The sequence below is a fragment of the Lithobates pipiens genome, unplaced genomic scaffold (assembly GCF_037356315.1).
Source record: "Lithobates pipiens isolate NorthernLeopardFrog02 unplaced genomic scaffold, aLitPip1_a1.2 Scaffold_19, whole genome shotgun sequence".
Classification (NCBI taxonomy): Eukaryota; Metazoa; Chordata; class Amphibia; order Anura; family Ranidae; genus Lithobates; species Lithobates pipiens.
The window spans coordinates 450,591,930-450,612,091 of record NW_027507764.1 but is presented as its reverse complement, the minus strand read 5'-3'; the positions used below and the strand labels follow the sequence as shown (position 1 = coordinate 450,612,091).

The following is a 20,162-nucleotide window of genomic DNA, read 5'->3' as shown; positions in this document are numbered from 1 at the left end:
TTTTAGGGCCAACAAACGCAATACATTACCCACCTTTCTGGTAAAATATAAAAGAGGAGGTTGCATCGAGTAAATAGATACCCAACATGCCAAACCTTAAATTTTTGTGCGGCCATTAAATGGCGTCAAACTTCAGTGCCCTATATTTTCTGTAGGAGATGCTTCAAAAGTCCCTATAGGTATCCGTTTAGTGTTAGGGAGGTGGTGTTGTGTTAGAATTATTACTCTCACGCTGGCGTGCGTGGCGATATGTAACACGTGTATAGCAATGAATTTTTTCATGTGTAGGCTCCCCGACGTATGCGTTTACATTCATGCATAAATGTGGGGGTGGGGATTTTATGTGCCTGGGTGTAACTTAATTTTCTTTCATCACATGGGGACAAACAGTCCCCTATGTGATTTTATTTTAGGTGACAGGTTCTCTTTATTGAGATATGCAGAATTGATGTCAGTGACGGCGCTTTCCGGGTCACAAGAAGTAGGGGAGGAGAGTGTGTCTGCTCTTCTCCTTCCTATCTACCTGCCGGGACCTGCCATGGAGATCCTGGGCCCGCCGATGGGCAAGAGGATCCCCGTAAGCATGGTGGGGCAGGGTGGTTGGGGATCGCTGGTACCGGGGTGCGTGTGAGCGAGCTGGCAGCAGCGGGGCCACCCAAATGCTCTCACCTGACAGGCAGGAGTCTGCCTATCAGTTTCACACACAATCCCAGTGGCTGCAGCCACCAGATTGTGTGCGCTATCCTCGCCGTCAGGTACGTACGACATACGGACCTGGCAGGGAAAGGGTTCATCTCCACAGGGACAACAGTTACATATACTGTAACTAGTCAGCACAAACTAATATACCAGAATAAAACATGCAGTGTACAGATGGTCCAACTAAACAGATGCTTTTTTCCCTCTAAAGTGGCCCAGGGAGACCAAGTGAAAAATTTACCCAAATTTCTATACAGTAAAACAGTCCCATTTTTACACATTTTAAAGTGGTTGTAAACCCTTACAGACCACTTTTACCTACAGGTAAGCATAGATTAAGCCTTACCTGTAGGTGCAAGAAATATCTCCTAAACCTACACAGTTTAGAAGACATTTGCAAAAGAAAGGCACCGCTGTCTGCGGCGCATATACCGTATGCGTATGAGCATGCCACTGCTAATGGGGATCATGCCGTTCATGGTGGCTCCGGCCAGTCACAGCGCCAGAGCCGCGATACCCAGAAGTCACTCCAGGATAGATGGCGGCGTCGGAGGAGAACGAGGGTCGCTTCGGGGGCTTCCATCTCAGGTAAGTTATTCATAATGATCTAGTATGCTATGCATACTAGCTCAGTATGCCTTTGCCTTGCAGATTGTATTTTTTATTTTTTTGGGCTTTACTTCCTCTTTAAGGTGTGATACACTGCAAGTAAATTCACATTTTACATTTTTTAAACCATTTTAAATAACTTTAACTTACCCAAAACTTTCTGCACTCTTTGTATCTGATAAAGTAATAGCTACACATCTCCCTTCTGTAGTTATTTGTATTCATACACTTTGTAGAGGCATCATGTTCCTTAAAACAAAGGGACAGAAATGTTTTGCTCTATTATCATGTGCAACTACCAACTAAAAAGCAGGCCAATATTAAATTAGCACGTCACCATTTTTCTAGGTAATAATGTTTCCAAAAGGTGCCATCGACATAAAATGTATCACGTCGGTAACAACCCATGCAATCCATAAATACAAAAAAAAAAAACAATACATTCACAAAATAAGATGTGTAATAAAATGGAATGACACAGAGAAACAGTATTGAACACGCTAACTGAAATGTAATACTTTGTACAAAATCCTTTGTTGGTCATGACAGCTTCAAGATGCCTCCTGTATGGAGAAACTAGTCGCATGCATTGCTCAGGTGTGATTTTGGCCCATTCATCTCTACAGTCTTCAAACCTTGAAAGTTCCATGGGCCTCTTCTATTAACTCTGATCTTTAGTTCTGTCTATAGATTTTCTATTGGATTCAAGTCAGATGATTGGCTGGGCCACTCTAGCAGCTTCATTTCCTATTTTGAAACCAATTGAGAGTTCCTTTGGCTTTGTGTGTGGGATCATTGTCTTGCTGAAATGTCCATCCTCATTTGATCTTCATCATCCTGGTAGATGGCAGCAGACTTTTATCAAGAATGACTTGGCACATTTTTCCATTCATCCTTCCTCCAATGATAAAAAGTTTGCCTGTACTGTATGATAAAAAACAGCCCCACACCATGATGTTTCCACCTCCAAACTTCACTTCTGGGATGGCGTTTTTGGGGTGATGTGCAGTGCCATTTGACCTCCAAACATGGTGTGTGTTATGGCATCCAAAGAGTTACATTTTGGTCTCATCTGACCAAACTATATTCTCCCATTATTTCACAGGCTTGTCCAAATGTTGTGCAGCAAACTTTAAATGAAACATGCTTTTTTTTCAGCAATGGAGTCTTGTGTGGTGACCGTGCATATAGGCCATGGCGGTTGAGTGCATTACTTATTGGTTTTCTTTGAAACAATTGTACCTGCTAATTCCAGGTCTTTCTGAAGCTTTCCACAAGTGGTCTTTGGCTCTTGCACAACTCTTCTGAAAATTATTTTCACTCTGCTGTGAGAAATCTTGCAAGGAGCACCTGATTGTGGCCGATTTAAAGTGAAATTGTGTTCTTTCCACTTCCTGATTATGGCCCCAACAGTGAAGCCATTTATTATCAATCAACTTTGTTTACTCTTTTTAAAGCATAATCACAACAGAAACTACCCAAAATGACCCAGATCAAAAGTTTACATACCCCAGTTCTTAATACCGTGTATTGCCCCCTTTTACATCAATGACAGCTTGAAGTCTTTTGTGGCATTTGTGGATGAGGCTCTTTATCTTTTCAGATGGTAAAGCTGCCCATTCCTCTGGCAAAAAGCCTCCAGTTCCTGTAAATTCTTGGGCTGTCTTGCATGAACTGCACGTTTGAGATCTCCCCATATTGGCTCAATGATATTGAGGTCAGGAGACTGAGATGGCCACTCCAGAACCTTCACTTTATTCTGCTGTAGCCAATGACAGGTCAATTTGGCCTTGTGTTTTGGATCATTGTCATGTTGGAATGTCCAAGTACATCCCATGCACAGCTTCCTGGCTGAAGAGCGCAAAATGTTCCTCCAGTATTTTTTGATAACATACTGAATTCATCTTGCCATGCATTTTGACCAAATTTCCTGTGCCTTTGTAGCTCACACATCCCCAAAACATCAGCGATCTACCTCCGTGTTTCACAGTAGGAATGGTGTACCTTTCATCATAGGCCTTGTTGACTCCTCTCCAAATGTAGTGTTTATGCTTGTGGCCAAAAAGCTAAATTTTGGTCTCATCACTCCAAATGATAAAAAAATGATAAAAACTTATGAGCACAACTGTATGTATACACACTGAGCAAAATTATAAACGCAACATTTGTGTTTGCCCCTATTTATAATGAGCTGAACTCAAAGATCTACAACTTTTTTTTATGTGCCTTAGGCTGGCCACAATAAAAGACCACTCTAAAATGAGTTTTACTGTATTGGGAGAGGGGTCGGGTCCGAAAACCAGTCAGTATCGGGTGTGACCACCATTTGCCTTATGCAGTGCAGCACATCTCCTTCAAATAGAGTTGATCAGGTTGTTGACTGTGGCCTGTGGAATGTTGGTCCATTCCTCTTCAATGGCTGTGCGAAGTTGCTGGATATTGGCAGGGACATGCTGTCGTATATGCTGTTCCAGAGCATCCCAAACATGCTCAATGGGTGACATGTCCGGTGAGTATGCTGGCCATGCAAGAACTAGGATGTTTTCAGCTTTCAGGAATTGTGTAAAGATTCTTGCAACATGGGGCTGTGCATTATCATGCTGCAACATGAGGTGATGATCGTGGATGAATGGCACAACAATGGGCCTCAGGATCTCGTCACAGTAATTCTGTGCATTCAAAATGCCATCAATAAAATGCACCTGTGTTTGTTGTCTATAGCATATGCCTGCCCATACCATAACCCCATGGCCACCATGGGTCACTCGATCCACAAGGTTGACATCAGCAAACTGCTCACCCACATGATGCTATACACGCTGTCTCCCATCTGCCCTGCACAGTGAAAACTGATTCATCCGCGAAGAGAACACCTCTCCAAAGTGCCAGATGCCATCGAATGTGAGCATTTGCCCACTCAAGTTGGTTACAACGACGAATGAACTGCAGTCAGGTCGAAACCCTGATAAGGACAATAAGCATGCAGATGAGCTTCCCTGAGATGGTTTCTGACAGTTTGTGCAGAAATTCTTTGGTTATCCAAACCGATTGTTGCAGCAGCTGTCCAGGTGGCTGGTCTCAGATGATCTTGGAGGTGAAGATGCTGGATGTGGAGGTCCTGGGCTGGTGTGGTTACACGTGGTCTGCGGTTGTGAGGCCGTTTGGATGTACTGCCAAATTCTCTGAAACGCCTTTGGAAATGGCTTATGGTAGAGAAATGAACATTCAATTCGAGGGCAACAGCTCTGGTGGACATTTCTGCAGTAAAGCAAGCCAATTGCATGCTCCCTCAAAACTTGTGACATCTGTGGGATTGTGTTGTGTGGTAAAACTGCACATTTTAGAGTAGCCTTTTAGACCCCTTTCACACCAAGGCACTTTACAGGCGCTACAGCGCTAAAAATAGCACCTGCATAGTGCCAGTAAAGAGCCGCTCCTGTCCCTCCAGTGTGAAAGCCTGAGTGCATTCACAATGGAGCGGTGCGCTTGCAGGATGTTAAAAAAAACTCCTGCAAGCAGCATCTTTGGAGCGGTGAAGGAAATCAATGGGGCAGCGCAACTATACCGCCGGCATAGCGCTTCTGCAGCAGCACTTTGCGGTGGTTTTAACCCTTTCTCGGACGCTAGTGGCCACACAGCGCCGCAAAATTTACGGTAAAGCATGTTGCTTTATCGCGGACACAACCGCCGCCCCAGTGTGAAAGTAGCCTTATTGTGGCCAGCCTAAGGCAAACCTGTGCAAGAATTATGCTGTCTAATCAGCATCTTGATATGCCACACCTGTGAGGTGGATGGATTATCTCAACAAAGGAGAAGTGCTCACTAACACATATTTAGTCAGATTTGTGAACAATATTTGAGAGAAATAGGCCTTTTGTGTGCAGAAAAAGTTGTAGATCTTCGATTTTAGCTTATGATAAATAGGGGCAAACACAAAAGTGTTGCATTTATAATTTTATTCAGGATAGATCTAGAGAGATATAGAGATATTATATATATATATACACATATATATATATATATATATACATACATATATACACACATATATACATACATATACACACACTATCTCACAAAAGTGAGTACACCCCTCACATTTTTGTAAATATTTAGTGTACAGCTTGTACAACAGTGTAAATTTGCTGTTCCCTCAAAATAACTCAGCAGACAGCTATTAATGTCTTAATGGCTGGCAACAAACGTGAGTACACCCCTAAGTGAAAATGTCCAAATTGAGCCTAATTAGCCATTTTCTCTCCCCGGTGTCATGTGACCCGTTAGTGTTACAAGGTCTCATGTGTGAATGGGGAGCAGGTGTGTAAAATTTGGTGTTATTGCTCTCACTCTCTCATACTGGTCACTGGAAGTTCAACATGGCACCTCATGCCAAAGAACTGTCTGAGGATCTGAAAAAAAAGAATTGTTGCTCTACATAAAGATGGCCTAGGCTATATGAGGATTACCAAGACCCTGAAACTGAGCTGCAGCATGGTGGCCAAGACCATACAGCGGTTTAACAGGACAGATTCCACTCAGAACAGACCTCTACATGGTGGCCCAAAGAAGTTGAGTGCACGTGCTCAGCATCATATCCAGAGGTTGTCCTTGGGAAATAGACATATGAGTGCTGCCAACACTGGTGCAGTGGTTGAAGGGATGCCGTACACTGTATCAAATTGATCTGCATGGCTGTCATCCCAGAAGGAAGCCTCTTCTGAAGATGATGCACAAGAAAGCCTGCAGTTTGCTGAAGACAAGCAGACTAAGGACATGGATTACTGGAACCATGTCCTGTGCTCTGATGAGACCAAGATAAACTTATTTGGTTCACATGGTGTCAAGCGTGTGTGGCTGCAACCAGGTGAGGAGTACAAGGACAAGTGTGTCTTGCCTACAGTCAAGCATGGTGGTGGGAGTGTCATGGTCTGGGGCTGCATGAGTCCTTCTGGTACTGGGGATCTACAGTTCATTGAGGGAACCATGAATGCCAACATGTACTGTGACATACTGAAGCAGAGCATGATCCCCTCCCTTCAGAGACTGGGCTGCAGGGCAGTATTCCAACATGATAATGACCCCAAACACACCTCCAAGACAACCACTGCTTTGCTAAAGAAGCTGAGGGTAAAGGTGATGGACTGGCCAAGCATGTCTCCAGACCTAAACCCTATTGAGAATCTGTGGGGCATCCTCAAACAGAAGGTGGAGGAGCGCAAGGTTTCTAACATGCACCAGCTCCATGATGTCATCATGGAGGAGTGGAAGACTCCAGTGGCTACCTGTGAAGCTCTGGTGAACTCCATGCCCAAGAGGGTTAAGGCAGTGCTGGAAAATAATGGTGGCCACACAAAATATTGACACTTTGGGGCCAAATTTGGACATTTTCACTTAGGGGTGTACTCACTTTTGTTGCCAGCAGTTTAGACATCAATGGCTGTGTGTTGAGTTATTTTGAGGGGACAGCAAATTTACACTGTTATACAAGCTGTACACTCACTACTTTACATTGTAGCAGAGTGTAATTCCTTCAGTGTTGCCACATGAAAAGATATAATAAAATATATACAAAAATGTGAGGGGTGTATATTGCCAAAAGTATTGCGACGCCTGCCTTTACACGCACATAAACTTTAATGGCATCCCAGTCTTAGTCCCTGGAGTTCAATATTGAGTTGGCACACCCTTGGCAGCTATAACAGCCTCAACTCTTCTGGGAAGGCTGTCCACAAGGTTTAGGAGCATGTCTATGGGAATGTTTGACCATTTTTCTAGAAGCTCATTTGTGAGATCAGGCACTGATGTTGGAAGAGAAGGCCTGGCTCGCAGTCTCTGCTCCAATTCATCCCAAAGATGTTCTATCGGGTTGAGGTCAGGAATCTGTGCAGGCCAGTCAAGTTCCTCCACCCTAAACTCACTCATCCATGTCTACTAGTGCACTAGTGTTGAGCACAAATTGTTCCCACAAAGTTGGGTGGATGGAATTTTCCAAAATGTCTTGGTATGCTGACGCCATAAGAGTTCCCTTCACTGGAACTAAAGGGACAAGCCAAACCCCTGAAAACAACCCCACACCATAATCCCCCCTCCACCAAATGATTTGGCCAGTGCACAAAGCAAGGTCCATAAAGACCTAGATTAGCGAGTTTGGGGTTGAGGAACTTGACTGGCCTGCAGGGTGGGCCAACTCAATATTGAACCCTACAGGCTAAGAATTTGATGCCATTAAAGTTCATGTGCGTGTAAAGGTAGATGTCCCAATACTTTTGGTAATATAATGTATATTAACATAGACACAGTCATGGCCAAAAATATTGGCACCCCTGTATTTGTCAAATAATGTACCACTTCACCCAGAAAATGATTGCAATTACAAATATTTAGGCATTATCATGTTTATGTCTTTTGTTTGTATTGGTATGACACAAAAGTGGAGAGACAAAAAGCTAAATTTGACACATTCCATGCAAAAACTCCAACTATGGACTGAACAAAATACTGGCACCTTCTCAAAATTGTAAGAAACAATTGCATTCCAAATTTGTTATGCTCCTGTAATTTGTAATCAAACTCACCTGTATCAATTAGCAGGTGCAGAAAATACAGAAATCACAACAATAACCAGTTAAAAAGGTGAAAAATTGACTCAACCTTTCTGTTTTGTGTCTCTGTGTGCCACAAGGAGCATGGAGAAGAGAAATAGCAGCAAATAATTGTCTGAGGATTTGAGAATAAAAATTGTGTAAAAGCATTGACAATCTCAAGGTTACAGGTCCATCTTCAGAGATCCTAATCTTCCTGTGTCCACTGTGCATAACATTGTTAAGTTTACAGCCCATGGCTAATCTCCCTGGACGAAAGAGAAAAAGTAATCAAAGATTGCAACAAAGGAGTGTTCGAATGGTGGATAAAGAACCTCATTCAACTTCCAGATAAATTCACGCTGACCTTCAGGCACAGGGTACAACTGTGTCAGCTCACACTATACATTACCATCTGAATGAAAAGGGATGCTATGGTAGGAGGCCCAGGAGGACCCCACTGCTGACACAGAAACATTAAAAAAGCCAGATTGGAGTTTGCCAAAACGTATCTGAGGAAGCCAAAATTCTTTTGGGAGAATGTGCTGTGTTCAGATGAAAAAAAATTACAGCTTTTTGGTAAAGCCCATCATTCTACTATTTTCAGAAAAAGATATAAGGCCTTTAAAGAGAATACAGTCCCTACAGTCAAACATGGTGGAGATTCACTGATGTTTTGGGGTTGCTTTGCTGCTTTAGGCATGGGATGTCTTCACCATTTGCATGACATTATGAAATCTGAAGACTTCTACAGCAGGACAATGACCCAAAGCACACGTCAAAAAGCACCCAGAAATGGTTTAAAACAAAGCACTGTAGAGTACTGAACTGACCAGTAAGGATGGGCTCAGGCGTGTTCGCAACTCCACATGCCCGAGCCTGCCAAGAAGCTTACACTGTGCAGCGCTAATCACAGGCAGTGAGACATCTCCCAATCCGCGGCTGCACAGATCGGGAAAGATTAGCGCTGCACAGTGTAAGCTTCCTGGCGGGCTCGGGCATGTGGAGCTGCGAAAATGCCTGAGCCCATACAGGCCAGCAATGAGTCCAGATCTAAGGCCTGGTTCACACCTATGCATTTTTAGTGCTTTTTGCAGATTTGCACTACAGTCCATTTGATGGTTTCCTATGGAAAACATTCCGTAGTGCAAATCTGCAAAATGCAAAAAACTCTAAAAATGCATAGGTGTGAACCAGGCCTTAATCCCATAGAGCACCTGTGGAGAGATCTCAAAATAGCAGGGAAAAGGAACCCTTCCAATCTGAGAGACCTGGAGCAGGTGTAAGGCTTGATTCACACCTATGCATTTTTAGTGCTTTTTGCATTTTGCAGATTTGCACTACAGTCCATCTACCATGCTTTCCTATGGAACATATTCTGTAGTGCAAATCTGCAAAATGCAAAAAGCACAAAAAATGCATAAGTGTCAATCCAGACTAAGAGATTCATTGATGGTTACAGGAAGAAATTAATTTCAGTTTTTTCCAAGGGGTGTGCTACCAAATATTAAATTGAGGTTGCCAATAATTTTGTCCAGTCCATTTTTGGACTTTTGCGTGGAATGTGTCAGATTTGGCTTTTTCTTTCTCCACTTTTTTTGTGTCATACCAATACAAATAAAAGAAACAAAGAATCCCTAAACATTTGTAATTGCAACCATTTTATGGGGGGGGGGGGGGGGGGTGCATTATCTGACAGAGATGCAGGAGTGCCAATATTTTTGGCCATGACTCTATATATTACATTTTTTTCCAAAAAAGCAAAAAAAATATATAAAAATGTGTGCTTATAAATCATTCTTTTAAAATGTTATCTTCCAACTAACCTCCAAGCATGGATTAGTGTCAATATTTCTAAGTGTAGCCATCTTACTGAAAAATAAAAAACAGAACAAAATACAAAATTAGATTTTCATATGTTACAGAATATCACCAAATTTAACATTCACTTGGTCCATTTAAATTTCTTTTAAATCTAAAATTATTAAAGTGGAAAATCACTCGGCAATCCCGAGTGTGGCCCAGGGTGAATTTTCATTACCAAAAGCAGTAACCTGGAGCCACACTCGGGATCGCATTGCAGGATCCAGGCAAAGTTACTTCCCTTGTCCCCAGGATCATGTGATGTGTGTGTGGGCTGTGTCCTCCGCTCGATCTATCACAGTGCCAGGCTCCGATCCCTGCGAGCGTCGAGACGCATGGGGACAGAGCCCAGCGCCAAATTCAAAAAATGAAAAACACAAAACACACACAGTACGCTGTAATCTTACAGATTACATTACTGTATCAATTTCACCTCCCCTTTGTCCCTAATGCTTTGTCCAGTGCCCTGCATGTAGTTTTATATTATATATACTGTTCTTTCTGCCTGGAAACCTGAGAATGTCGATTGCAACCAAAAAGTGTCCCTTTACATCAAAAGTGGTTTTAGACCAGCTAGAAAACAGCGATAATAAATTAGAATCACTTGCAGAATTGATAGCGATTTGATTTGATTACAGTAATAAATATTATATTGTTATAATTATTTATAGTTATTTATTATATTATAATTTATGATTTTGTGTTTCAAACTTTATCATACCCGGGATGTCTACTAGACTCTTGTTTAGACAGATTTAAGTGAGTTATTCCTAAGAATTACAGGCCTACAATATAAAACGTCAAACTTCCATGCAAAACACTGTACCGCTTTGAGTATAGAAAATCTGACATAATCATACCACCACAGAGGTTAATTGACAATTGCGTGGTCGTGCGACACTGTACCCAACTAAAATTTATGTCCTTTTCATCCCACAAATAGAGCTTTCATTTTTCATCACTTTAGGCCAAAACGTATGTTACTATGTATTTTCGGTAAAAAAAATCCCAATAAGCGTATATTGATTGACTTGCACAAAAGTTATAGCGTTCAAAAACGATGCATTATATTTATGTCTTTTTTTATTTATTTTTTCTCTTAATGGCGGCGATCCACGACTTATAGCGGGACTGCGATTCAGGCAGCCACAGCTTACTGAATACAATGGTAGTGCAGAACACTGAGGTTAATTTACTAAAACTGGAGAGTGCAAAATCTTGTGCAGCATAAAACAGAAACCAATCAGCTTCCAGGTTTTATTGTCACAGCTTATTTAAACAAGCTAAAGTTAGAAGCCGATTGGCTACTATGCACAACTGCACCAAATTTTGCACTTGCCAGTTTTAGTAAATCAACCCCACTGATAAACTTCGCACACACGATCAGATTTTTGGACAACTGTTCATCTGTTTTTTGTTGCATGCTAGTCTCATGTCAAAAGTGAATAGGTTACTCACCATACGAAAATTCTCGTATGACAGAATTCAACTTCAGAAGTGATGTAATGTGTTGAATTTATTTGTATGTATTCTTTCATTTCTGAGTATGCGTAGTCTTGTTATTTTTTTTTTTGTCCGAAAACTGTACTAGTTATGCGAAAATCAGACGTTGTGTTCACATACAATTAAAATGTTATAGTCTGTACAAATTAAGGTTTTGTCGTCCGAAAAATCGGATGTCGAAAGCATCATACCAACGATCGTTCGTAAATTCATATATTTCGTAAAGACAAAATTTTACTTCCAATTTTTCGTATCGTGTGTACAGGACTTTGGGGTGCACTCTGCTTGGCCAACAATTTTCCACCTGGCTCATGTTTGCAAAGTGAACTTGTTGTTTTACTTTTAATCCGGGTCATTCCTTCTAACTTCTACAAAGAACACCTGAGCAGTATAAACAATACCTTAATTATGTGGCCAATCACTATTTTTGAATATAATACTATCCTTGAATGACAGTGTTATACATTATGATTTCTGCAGTACATGCTACAGAGTACAGTCATTTGGGGGCCTCTGCTTATGTAACCAGGTTTATATACAACCTAATGGACCAATTATAGTAATACCTAACAAAATCGCCACTGCAGGAATACCAAATGTGTGCATGATTTAAATGGGTGAAGTAAAACCATGAACTTGTGTGCTCTTATAGGAGGTCTTTCCAATTACAGCTTCTGTGGGTCAATCATTCTCATAATCTAAATATATAGCCCAAAGGCACCTGGAGCAGTTTGACTTGTAATGGTACCCCACAACTCTAGTTTTAAAAACCACTGAACGCATAACAGCAATTAAATATTAATTCTCAACACGCGGATTTATAAACATATGCCCCGTACACACGAACGGACATTGCGACAACAAAATCCATAGATTTTTTCCGACGGATGTTGGCTCAAACTTGTCTTGCATACACATGGTCACACAAAGTTGGTCGGAAATTGCGAACGTCAATAACGCGGTGATGTACAACATGTACGACGAGCGAGAAAAATTAAGTTCAATAGCCAGTGTGGCTCTTCTGCTTGATTCCGAGCATGCATGGAACTTTGTGCAACGGAATTGTGTACACACAATCGGAATTTCCGACAACGAATTTTGTTGTCGGAAAATTTGAGAACCAGATCTCAAATTTTGTGTGACAGAAATTCCGATGGAAAATGTCCGATTGAGCCTACACACGGTCAGAATTTCTGACAAAACGCTTCCATCGAACATTTTGCATTGGAAAATCCGACTTTGTGTATGGGGCAGTAGGCTATAAGTGCAGGAAGTTAAAAAAAGAAAAAATAAGTTCAAAATACACTGCTCAAAAAAAACACACAAAAAACAAAAACAAAACAAAAAAAACACCCAGCCACAATATTCATTCACAGAGTTTGTGGCTGTTGGCTTATAATTCTCAATGAACTACCAGGGAGCTGTTGAGAGCTGTAGGTAATTAATTTAACTTTCTGTCAGAGTGTAACTGCCTGCTCATATCAGAGGTACAGCCAGATAGATATACAGACAGTCTGCAGTACTGTGGCATTATTCACATGATCTGCTGATCATGGATGTAATGCTTTACAGGTTCCTAACAAAAAAAATAAAAAAATCATATTTCTTTACCTGTAGAAAAAAAAAATTGCATTTAGAATTTTTTTTGTAAAGATGAACTTATTATTTAAATAGGGGGACAGTACAAACACTATCAGCTTTTTAAATAAAGTTGGAAAGGGATAAACAAAAATCATACAATCTGTATCTGGAAAAAAAAAATGCAACTTTTTTTTCTCTCTTTAGTTTTGAAAAATCAAGAAGACTCTGAGCTACAGTCAGGTTTTAACTGTTACCTGTGACTCCACTGGGGAAATGTAACATTTCCTGTCCTTATCACATCAAGATAAAAAAGGAGGAGGAGTGGGGATCACCAGGACAGAAAAGCACAGAAAATATCCACCACAGAGGCCCTTACCTTCCTTCACTGTAATAAATGTGTTTCAATTGCAGTGCCTGTTCCAATCCACGTGGATAGATTTCCCAACAAACCTGTCTGTCTGACCCCTGTCACTAGGACAAAAAGTGAGGGTATATTTACCAAACGATAACAAAGACACTAAAAAAAACAAGAAAACAAAAAACAAGAGTTAATTTATCCCTCCCCCGCTATTTACAATACAAAAAAAAAAAACTGGTGGAATTAGCTTTCAAAAAATAAATAATAATCAGGAAGCATTACACTCAGTACTATTGATACATAAAACGAACCCTTAAAATAATAATTGTAATCATTTGAGAAATGCTGTAAATATCTTCACAACTGTTGGTAGCTTCAGGTCTCTGCAATTCACACATGCATGGGTTTTATCCTGAGCTACCATGTGTGGCACAATATATTCTTACACTCCACGTGTTGAAAATGGTTTAGTGAGGAAATAAAAAAGGAGTTGATTCCATCCAACTCTTAAAAATGAGATTAGATTAGTTGCTGATCAGTCAGCGTGTACTGGGGGGGTAGACGACATTTTTGGACAGTGTCAGGTCCTGAATGACATGCTGGCCACTTCCTTTTTGCAGCGAATAAGATAAAGATCCCAACTGGTTATATTAGGGATTTCAATGGGCAATTTAAAAAAAAAGGCTCCCCAGTTTTGAATTAGTCCTGGGTTCTTTAACCTTTTTTGTGACCAGAGCTTTTTAAAGCAGAGACGCCCCAGCCAAGTTTAGCAGTGCTGGTGGCATGCATCACTGGACAATAACTCTATACCTGTTTGTCTACATGGCAGGTCTGGGAAATAAAAACACACACAGTTGAACTCTCCTGCAATTTAATGTTTTCATGGCAAGAGGAGATGTACATTTAGACTTATGTTATACATGAGTCACAAGGGGTTAATATTCATAGGTGGTTATGTGTGCTCAAAACTGTAAAACTAAACATTAGGGGTGCACTTTTTTTTGCACATCTTACACATGGAAAAAATAGAGTCACCACCAAATGTAGAGTTCCATCTAGCTGTACCACACATAGAAGCTGTAGTATAACTTCTAGGAATTAAATATATGAATGGAGTGGGTGGACTGATCAACCATACACCCTTCCTTTTTTCTTACTATCTGTTCTGCAGTACCAAGTGATCCGGTTGTTTTTTGTTTTTTTAAACTAGTGCATGTATTACTCCTCCATGACTAAGCCCTGGGGGAGGGGCAAAACATGTTGGGGGCATGGTCTGAATGAACTGCACTATGGCTGCTTTTGCCTGATAACTGCTTGGGCCTGGCGAGGTGTGTGGAGGCTGGGCTATCGCTTCCAATTTAGACAGTGTGCATTACTTTTGGAGTGATCCAGTATGATTTCAGCCCATTCAAATGAATGAAATCGCAGCGTAACGGAGTTGCACAGGAACGTGGACCTCGCTGAGAGGCGTGTCAGTCCAGGCATCTGATGGGACTTCCATTGTTGGGATGGTGTGGTGCCTGGACTGACTTCTGTGACATCAGCAGAGAGCTGACTTCAGCCCATTCTCTGCTGAAAATGGGGCACAGGAGCGCAAAAAGAACTGCACTCCTGTGACCCATAGGAGAAGTCCAGCCAATCGAGCTTTGGCTATACTTCCTTTAAAAGAGATGTATGTTTTTTTTTTTTCAGAATCATACTTACCTAGGTGGATGCTGCATCTGTCCCCCGGCGTCTCTTCACTGAGAACCGAGCAATCGAATACCGCTGATGGCTCAGTTCTATCAGCTCCCCGAGCAGACAGCTGCTGACAGTCAATCATCGGCTCTCCACTCTGCCTCCTCCTTGGAGGAGCCAAGCTTTGGAGGGGCGGGGAGCGGCAGTCTCAGCCTCTCAGCAGCTCGCTGAGAGGCTGAGCGGGGTGTCAATCCAGGCACCTGGCGGAACCGAACTTTACTGTCGTGATGACGTGGTGCCGGGACTAATTTCTGCAATGTCAGCAGAGAGTGGACTTCAACCCGCTGTCTGCTGAAAACAGGTCACAGGAGTGCAAAATGAAGTGCACTCCTGTGAACCATAGAAGTACAGCCAAACAAGTGTTGGCTATACTTCTACTTTAAGAAAAAAAAAGGGGGGGGATGCACTGAACTGCATTAAAAACACACCAAAAACGCACTGGAACACATTAAAAACACACATGCAGAAAAGCATCTGGAATCAATCCGAACTGCGTTTCTATGTTGTGAACTGGCCCTAAATCCTATGGAACTCTTTGCACCGGTCTGTTGCTTTTTGGCTGTTTTCACACTGCTCCGTTGTTGGTAAAAACGCATAATGCATCCCTTTACAGGGGTTTACCTCAAGGTTTTTCACCTTAATGCAATAAGGTGCAGCAGCCCCCCCCCCCTCCACGAGCCCCCCCTTTAACTTACCTGAACCCGGTCTTTTCAGCAATGGGAACGAGCACACCAGCTCCAGCCGGTGTCTCAGTCCTGATTGGATAGATTGATAGCAGTCAAATCCAATGACATGGGAGCTGGGGCCAAGTCCTGCTGTCTGTGCCAATGGACGCAGCAGCAAGACAGGGGAGCATGCCCACACGAGTGCCCCAAGGGACAGCGGCGCTCCAATGGGGTGTTTAGTCAGATTAGGCAACCAGTCAGAATTTGTAATGGTGGTAACGTTCTGCCGCCGCCATCTTTCTACACCCCGCACTCCTCCACAGTAAGGATACAGTGAAAAGGTGGCAAATGGACATATTCTTACACCCACCAGAGTTTTGCATTTCACACTTATTTTTAACAGTAAAACAAATTAGATGGTCAAATACAGTACTTAGAAGTCCGACAGACTGTTTTTATGTTGCATTTTAAAAGCAGCGGCAAACCTGCTGATATTACCCGTTTGCAAATCTGACAAAACACCTCCGATTTTATAATTCAACATGTAAACAGTCCGTCGGATTTCTAAATACTGTATTTTACCATACAAGCGCCGTTTTACTGTAAAAAATACATGTGAAATGCAAAAATCCAGTGGGTGTAACAAGATGTCCGCTTGCCCCCTCCTCACTGTATCCCTAATGTGGAGGAGTGCGGGGTGTAGCAAGATGGTGGCGATGGAACGTCACCTCTGTTACAAATTCACACGGGTCGCCAAATCTGATGAAACAGGAGGAGCCAGGAGCGCCGCAGAGGGACCCCAGAAGAGGAGGATCGGGCCGCTCTGTGAAAAACCAACTGCACAGAGGAGGGAAGTATAACATGTTTGTTTTGTTTTTAAAACAAACCTTTAGATATCCTTTAAATCCTATGTACATTTTTACACCAGTCTGCTGTTTTTTTTTTAGCTGTTTTCACACTGCTCTATTTTAAAACCCAGTAAAAACGCATAATGCATCCCTTTGGATTCTATGGAACTCTTCAAACGAGTCTATCGTGTTTAGAAAAGTCCTGCTTATTGCACTTTTGGTGCAGTAAATTAAAATGCGCCTCTTCACTGAAGTGAATGGAGACTGCAGCAAAAATGGAACGCGCTGCGACAAAAAACGCATGTGCATTTTTTGCACTGGAGCAGTATGAAAGAAGCCTTAGGAGCTGACTGGAGTGAGATGTGTGTCAGAATATGATAAAGAAGAGTGAAGTGACAGGAGTGTGAGGGAGGGAGGAAGCAGGAAGGAGGGCAGTAATGGCAGCCTCCCTGTGTCTTCAGTCATAGGACTACCTGGTGACCCCCTCCCCCACACACATCCCTGTGTACCCCATAGAGCAGCCCAGGCCGTGCACAGTGTGAGTGCAGCTCAGCAGTCATGACCCTGACCCCCCAGGAGGAGGACATGTGCTGCACACACACACTGGGGTGACAACGTCCAGCCTGTGTGTGTCCGGTGGAGGAGCACCGCCTCGGACGAATAGCAGGAAGGGCGGAAGAGGCAGCGGGGTGACAATACCTGTGACCGGGAAGGTCATAACAACCCCCTCTCACAAGTCGGAAAACTCCAATTCGAAATACGTCAACTTCTCGCCTCGCTCCCCTTTAAGTAGTAGCGCACTCTAACCTGCTAAACAAACCCGGCCCCTTCTACACTGACAAGTCCCTCCGCCAATCCTCAGCAGCCTTTTCCTGACTGCCACCCCCGCCAGCCAATCCTTCTACGTCCCGCCCCAACCTGCTCCCCGCCCTGGACCCGCCCCACAACAGCGCACCGAAAAAGACTGGCGCGTCCTCCAGCCAATCCCCGGCCGGCCCGGTGACAGCACCGCCTCGGCCATTGGCTGCGGCTCCGCGGACCGCGGGCAAGGCGGCGGAGCTTAGCGGCAAAACAGGGCGGCGTTTGAGGTGGGCGCGTCTCCCGGGGCAAGTTTGGCTGCTCCGCAGCGCATACACTACAATGGCTGCTGGAGAGAGGGGAAAGCAAACAATTTCCAGGCCCGCAGCGTCCAGGCGAAAATATGGGAAAAAAATTATTAAAAAATCGGAAAGGCGCGTAAACCCCGAAAATCGACCGTAGGAAGGATGTTAAGGCTCCCGCGGTGAGTTTGCGGCTGGTTTGGGCTGGCGCAGTCCCCTCTGAAGCGGAGAAAATCAGGGTTATTTAAATTATGGGAGAGGGGGGGGACGGGAGAAGGAGGAGGAGGGGGGGAGAGGGAGAGAGCTGGGCAAAAAAAAAAGTTCTAGCACTTCACCCCCTCCTCTCCGCCTGTGCCGGGACTGGACTGGGGGGGTCCTGGGGGGCACTTGGGGGAGAAGTGGCACTTTTAGGGAAATTCATTTAATCAGAAGGGGGGTGCAATAAATGGTGGCATCTTGGGGGGCAAAGTGTTTTTTGGGGGTGGGGGGTGACCCCAGGTTGGGACCCCAAGTTGGGACCCCGGTGAGAAGCTCAGGATGGAAGTTGTGAGCAGCTTTTTCTTTCTTTCAGTGAATCTAGTGACAGGAGGCTGCAGAGAGGAGGAGGGGGAGAGAGAGAGAGGAGGGGAAGACATTAAAGGCAGACCAAAAAAATAAAGAGAAAATAATCAGTATAAAATCCCCCGATCTGCCCACACTGCCCCGATCTCCATGGGGGGCACCCCGGGGGGCTCCCCATCCACCCTGCACTCCTTTCATCCTCAATCCGGGGCTCCTTGCTGCATTTCCATGCCCTTCTTTAAGGGGGGGGGGTGCAGGGTCCTATCTGATCTGACCCCCGCTTTCTGTCTCCCTCCCCCCTTCTAAGATGGGGTGCCCATACCGATCATTATGTCCCCCCCCCCCATCCTCCTTTCCCTGCATCGATGGCCGAATCGGGCACAGAGGACGGGTTCCTGGGACAGCTTGTTGTCAGTATCATAAACAACCAAAATGGAGGGAGAATAGAAGGCATAACTATATAAAAAAAAAATCCTAAAAAAAAATCCTAAAAAATCCCAGCTTTGCCCATCGGTCCCGGTGTTTTGCAGCATCGCACGGTCCCGGCTTTTCCAACTTGCCTCCTTAACCACTCCGTCCCCGCAGCCCTGCCAGCTTTTTACATACATTCTTCTATTTTTTTTTATTTTTTCCCTTTAATAAAAAGTTTGTAAAAGTTTATTTTTTAGTATAGTGAGGATGGGGCTGGTGGCGAGGAGTCCGGGGCAGGCGCCTGTGTTGATGTTTTCTGTCTTTTATTACTTTATTATTGCAAAAAAAAAAAAAAAACTCCATGCAAAAACAAAACAAAACAAAAAAAAAATATATAATCAACGTGGATGGGGAGCTGGCACGATGTGTGTGAGAGCAATTCATGGCTGCCTTTATAGAAGTGGTTGTGGAGGTGATGTGAACTGTCTTCCTTGTCACTTTTCTACATGCTAAAAAAAAAAACTTATCTTTGCAAAGCAAGCTCTTGCCTCCCCCCCCCCCACCCCCCGCCGCTGTGAACACTCAGCCATTGCATTGCTCTTCTAAATGCTGCAAGCTTGTGTTCTTCATAGTGCTGAGCTGATGGAGGGGGGGGGGGGGGGGGGGGAGGGGGGGGCAGCTAATGTGGCATCATCAGTCCTTTTTTATTTCATTTTTTTATTTAGGGTGCACTTTATACACTTCACCTGCTGTAAGAGATCCAGCAGTTCCTGCTGCTGATTTACCCCCCCCCCCCCCTTCCCTTTCTTTAGTATACAGCAACATGCATATTGCATTGTGTGCAATGGGAAGGAGATGGAGCTGCTGCTGATGCTGTGATCCACGTGGGGCTGGGGGCAGAGGAGATGCTTTAAAAAGACAGGAGCACGTTGTCCAACTCCTGCAACTGGGCTCATTCTTTAGTGGCTTTGTACATTTCCATCAAAACCTTGCTGCATACCAATGCTTTGTGGATTCTCTGTTTTATTTTCTGCTATAGTCAAGCTGTGGGGTGTAGTAGGAGCCTCTGCATGGGCTCCATAGGTCTGAACATGTGAAAGTGGTCAGACATGCAAAGTGATAAGATTTCAAAGTAAAAATGTTGAAATATGACTATCTAGCCCTAAGATCCATGTCTAATGCTTATTCTTATGCAACACTAAACTGGTGACATGAGCAGCAGCAGCAGCAGCAGAAAGCTAGCTGAATGTTTGTTCGTTTCCTGTACACATTTCTTTAGACAGCATCTCTTTCTAATGCAACCTAAGCATGCAGAAGGGTGAACATCTAACACATGTTTTGTACAGAGTTTGAATTGTGGTTATATTATTAGTATTATCATTATTGGGCATTATTATTATTATATTGGGCATGCGCACTGGCTTAAAAATCGCTGTGACTACAAGAGTTTTGTGTTCTACAAGCTAACATTCTATCTGTCTATGCACATTAGGGTGGCTACAGCCATATTTTAAGCACAAAGTCTAGAGGCAAGAAAAAAAAAAACCCTTCTGGTTTGCGTTCCTGATTGGAGCTTTCTGGCAGAAAAAAACCCCACAAAATTCTCCTAAAATCATCTAAACATTGTACAAAAAATGCTCCATATG

The 20,162-nt window shown here is 43.3% G+C and overlaps 2 protein-coding genes across 6 annotated transcripts in view; one reads left to right on the top strand and one right to left on the bottom strand.

Annotated features, from left to right (window-relative positions):
* CHCHD7 (coiled-coil-helix-coiled-coil-helix domain containing 7) overlaps positions 1-17,288 on the bottom strand; it is a 34,844-nt gene extending 17,556 nt beyond the window's left edge. The window contains exons 1-4 of one of the 2 annotated variants that reach the window (XM_077492722.1): positions 17,144-17,288; positions 13,213-13,353; positions 9,716-9,761; positions 1,459-1,557 (exon numbers count right to left, since the gene is read on the bottom strand). In XM_077492722.1, the coding sequence (XP_077348848.1) occupies positions 1,459-1,557; positions 9,716-9,757 (141 nt within the window). In that variant the 5' untranslated portion in view covers positions 9,758-9,761; positions 13,213-13,353; positions 17,144-17,288. The remainder of the gene's footprint in view (positions 1-1,458; positions 1,558-9,715; positions 9,762-13,212; positions 13,354-17,143) is intronic. The other variant, XM_077492723.1, reaches the window with a different exon arrangement.
* A 274-nt stretch (positions 17,289-17,562) lies between these two features.
* Positions 17,563-20,162, top strand: part of PLAG1 (PLAG1 zinc finger) — an 87,051-nt gene continuing 84,451 nt past the window's right edge. For all 4 annotated transcript variants that reach the window (XM_077492721.1, XM_077492719.1, XM_077492720.1 and 1 more), the window contains exon 1: positions 17,563-17,726. The gene's annotated coding sequence lies outside the window, so the exon portion shown is untranslated. The remainder of the gene's footprint in view (positions 17,727-20,162) is intronic.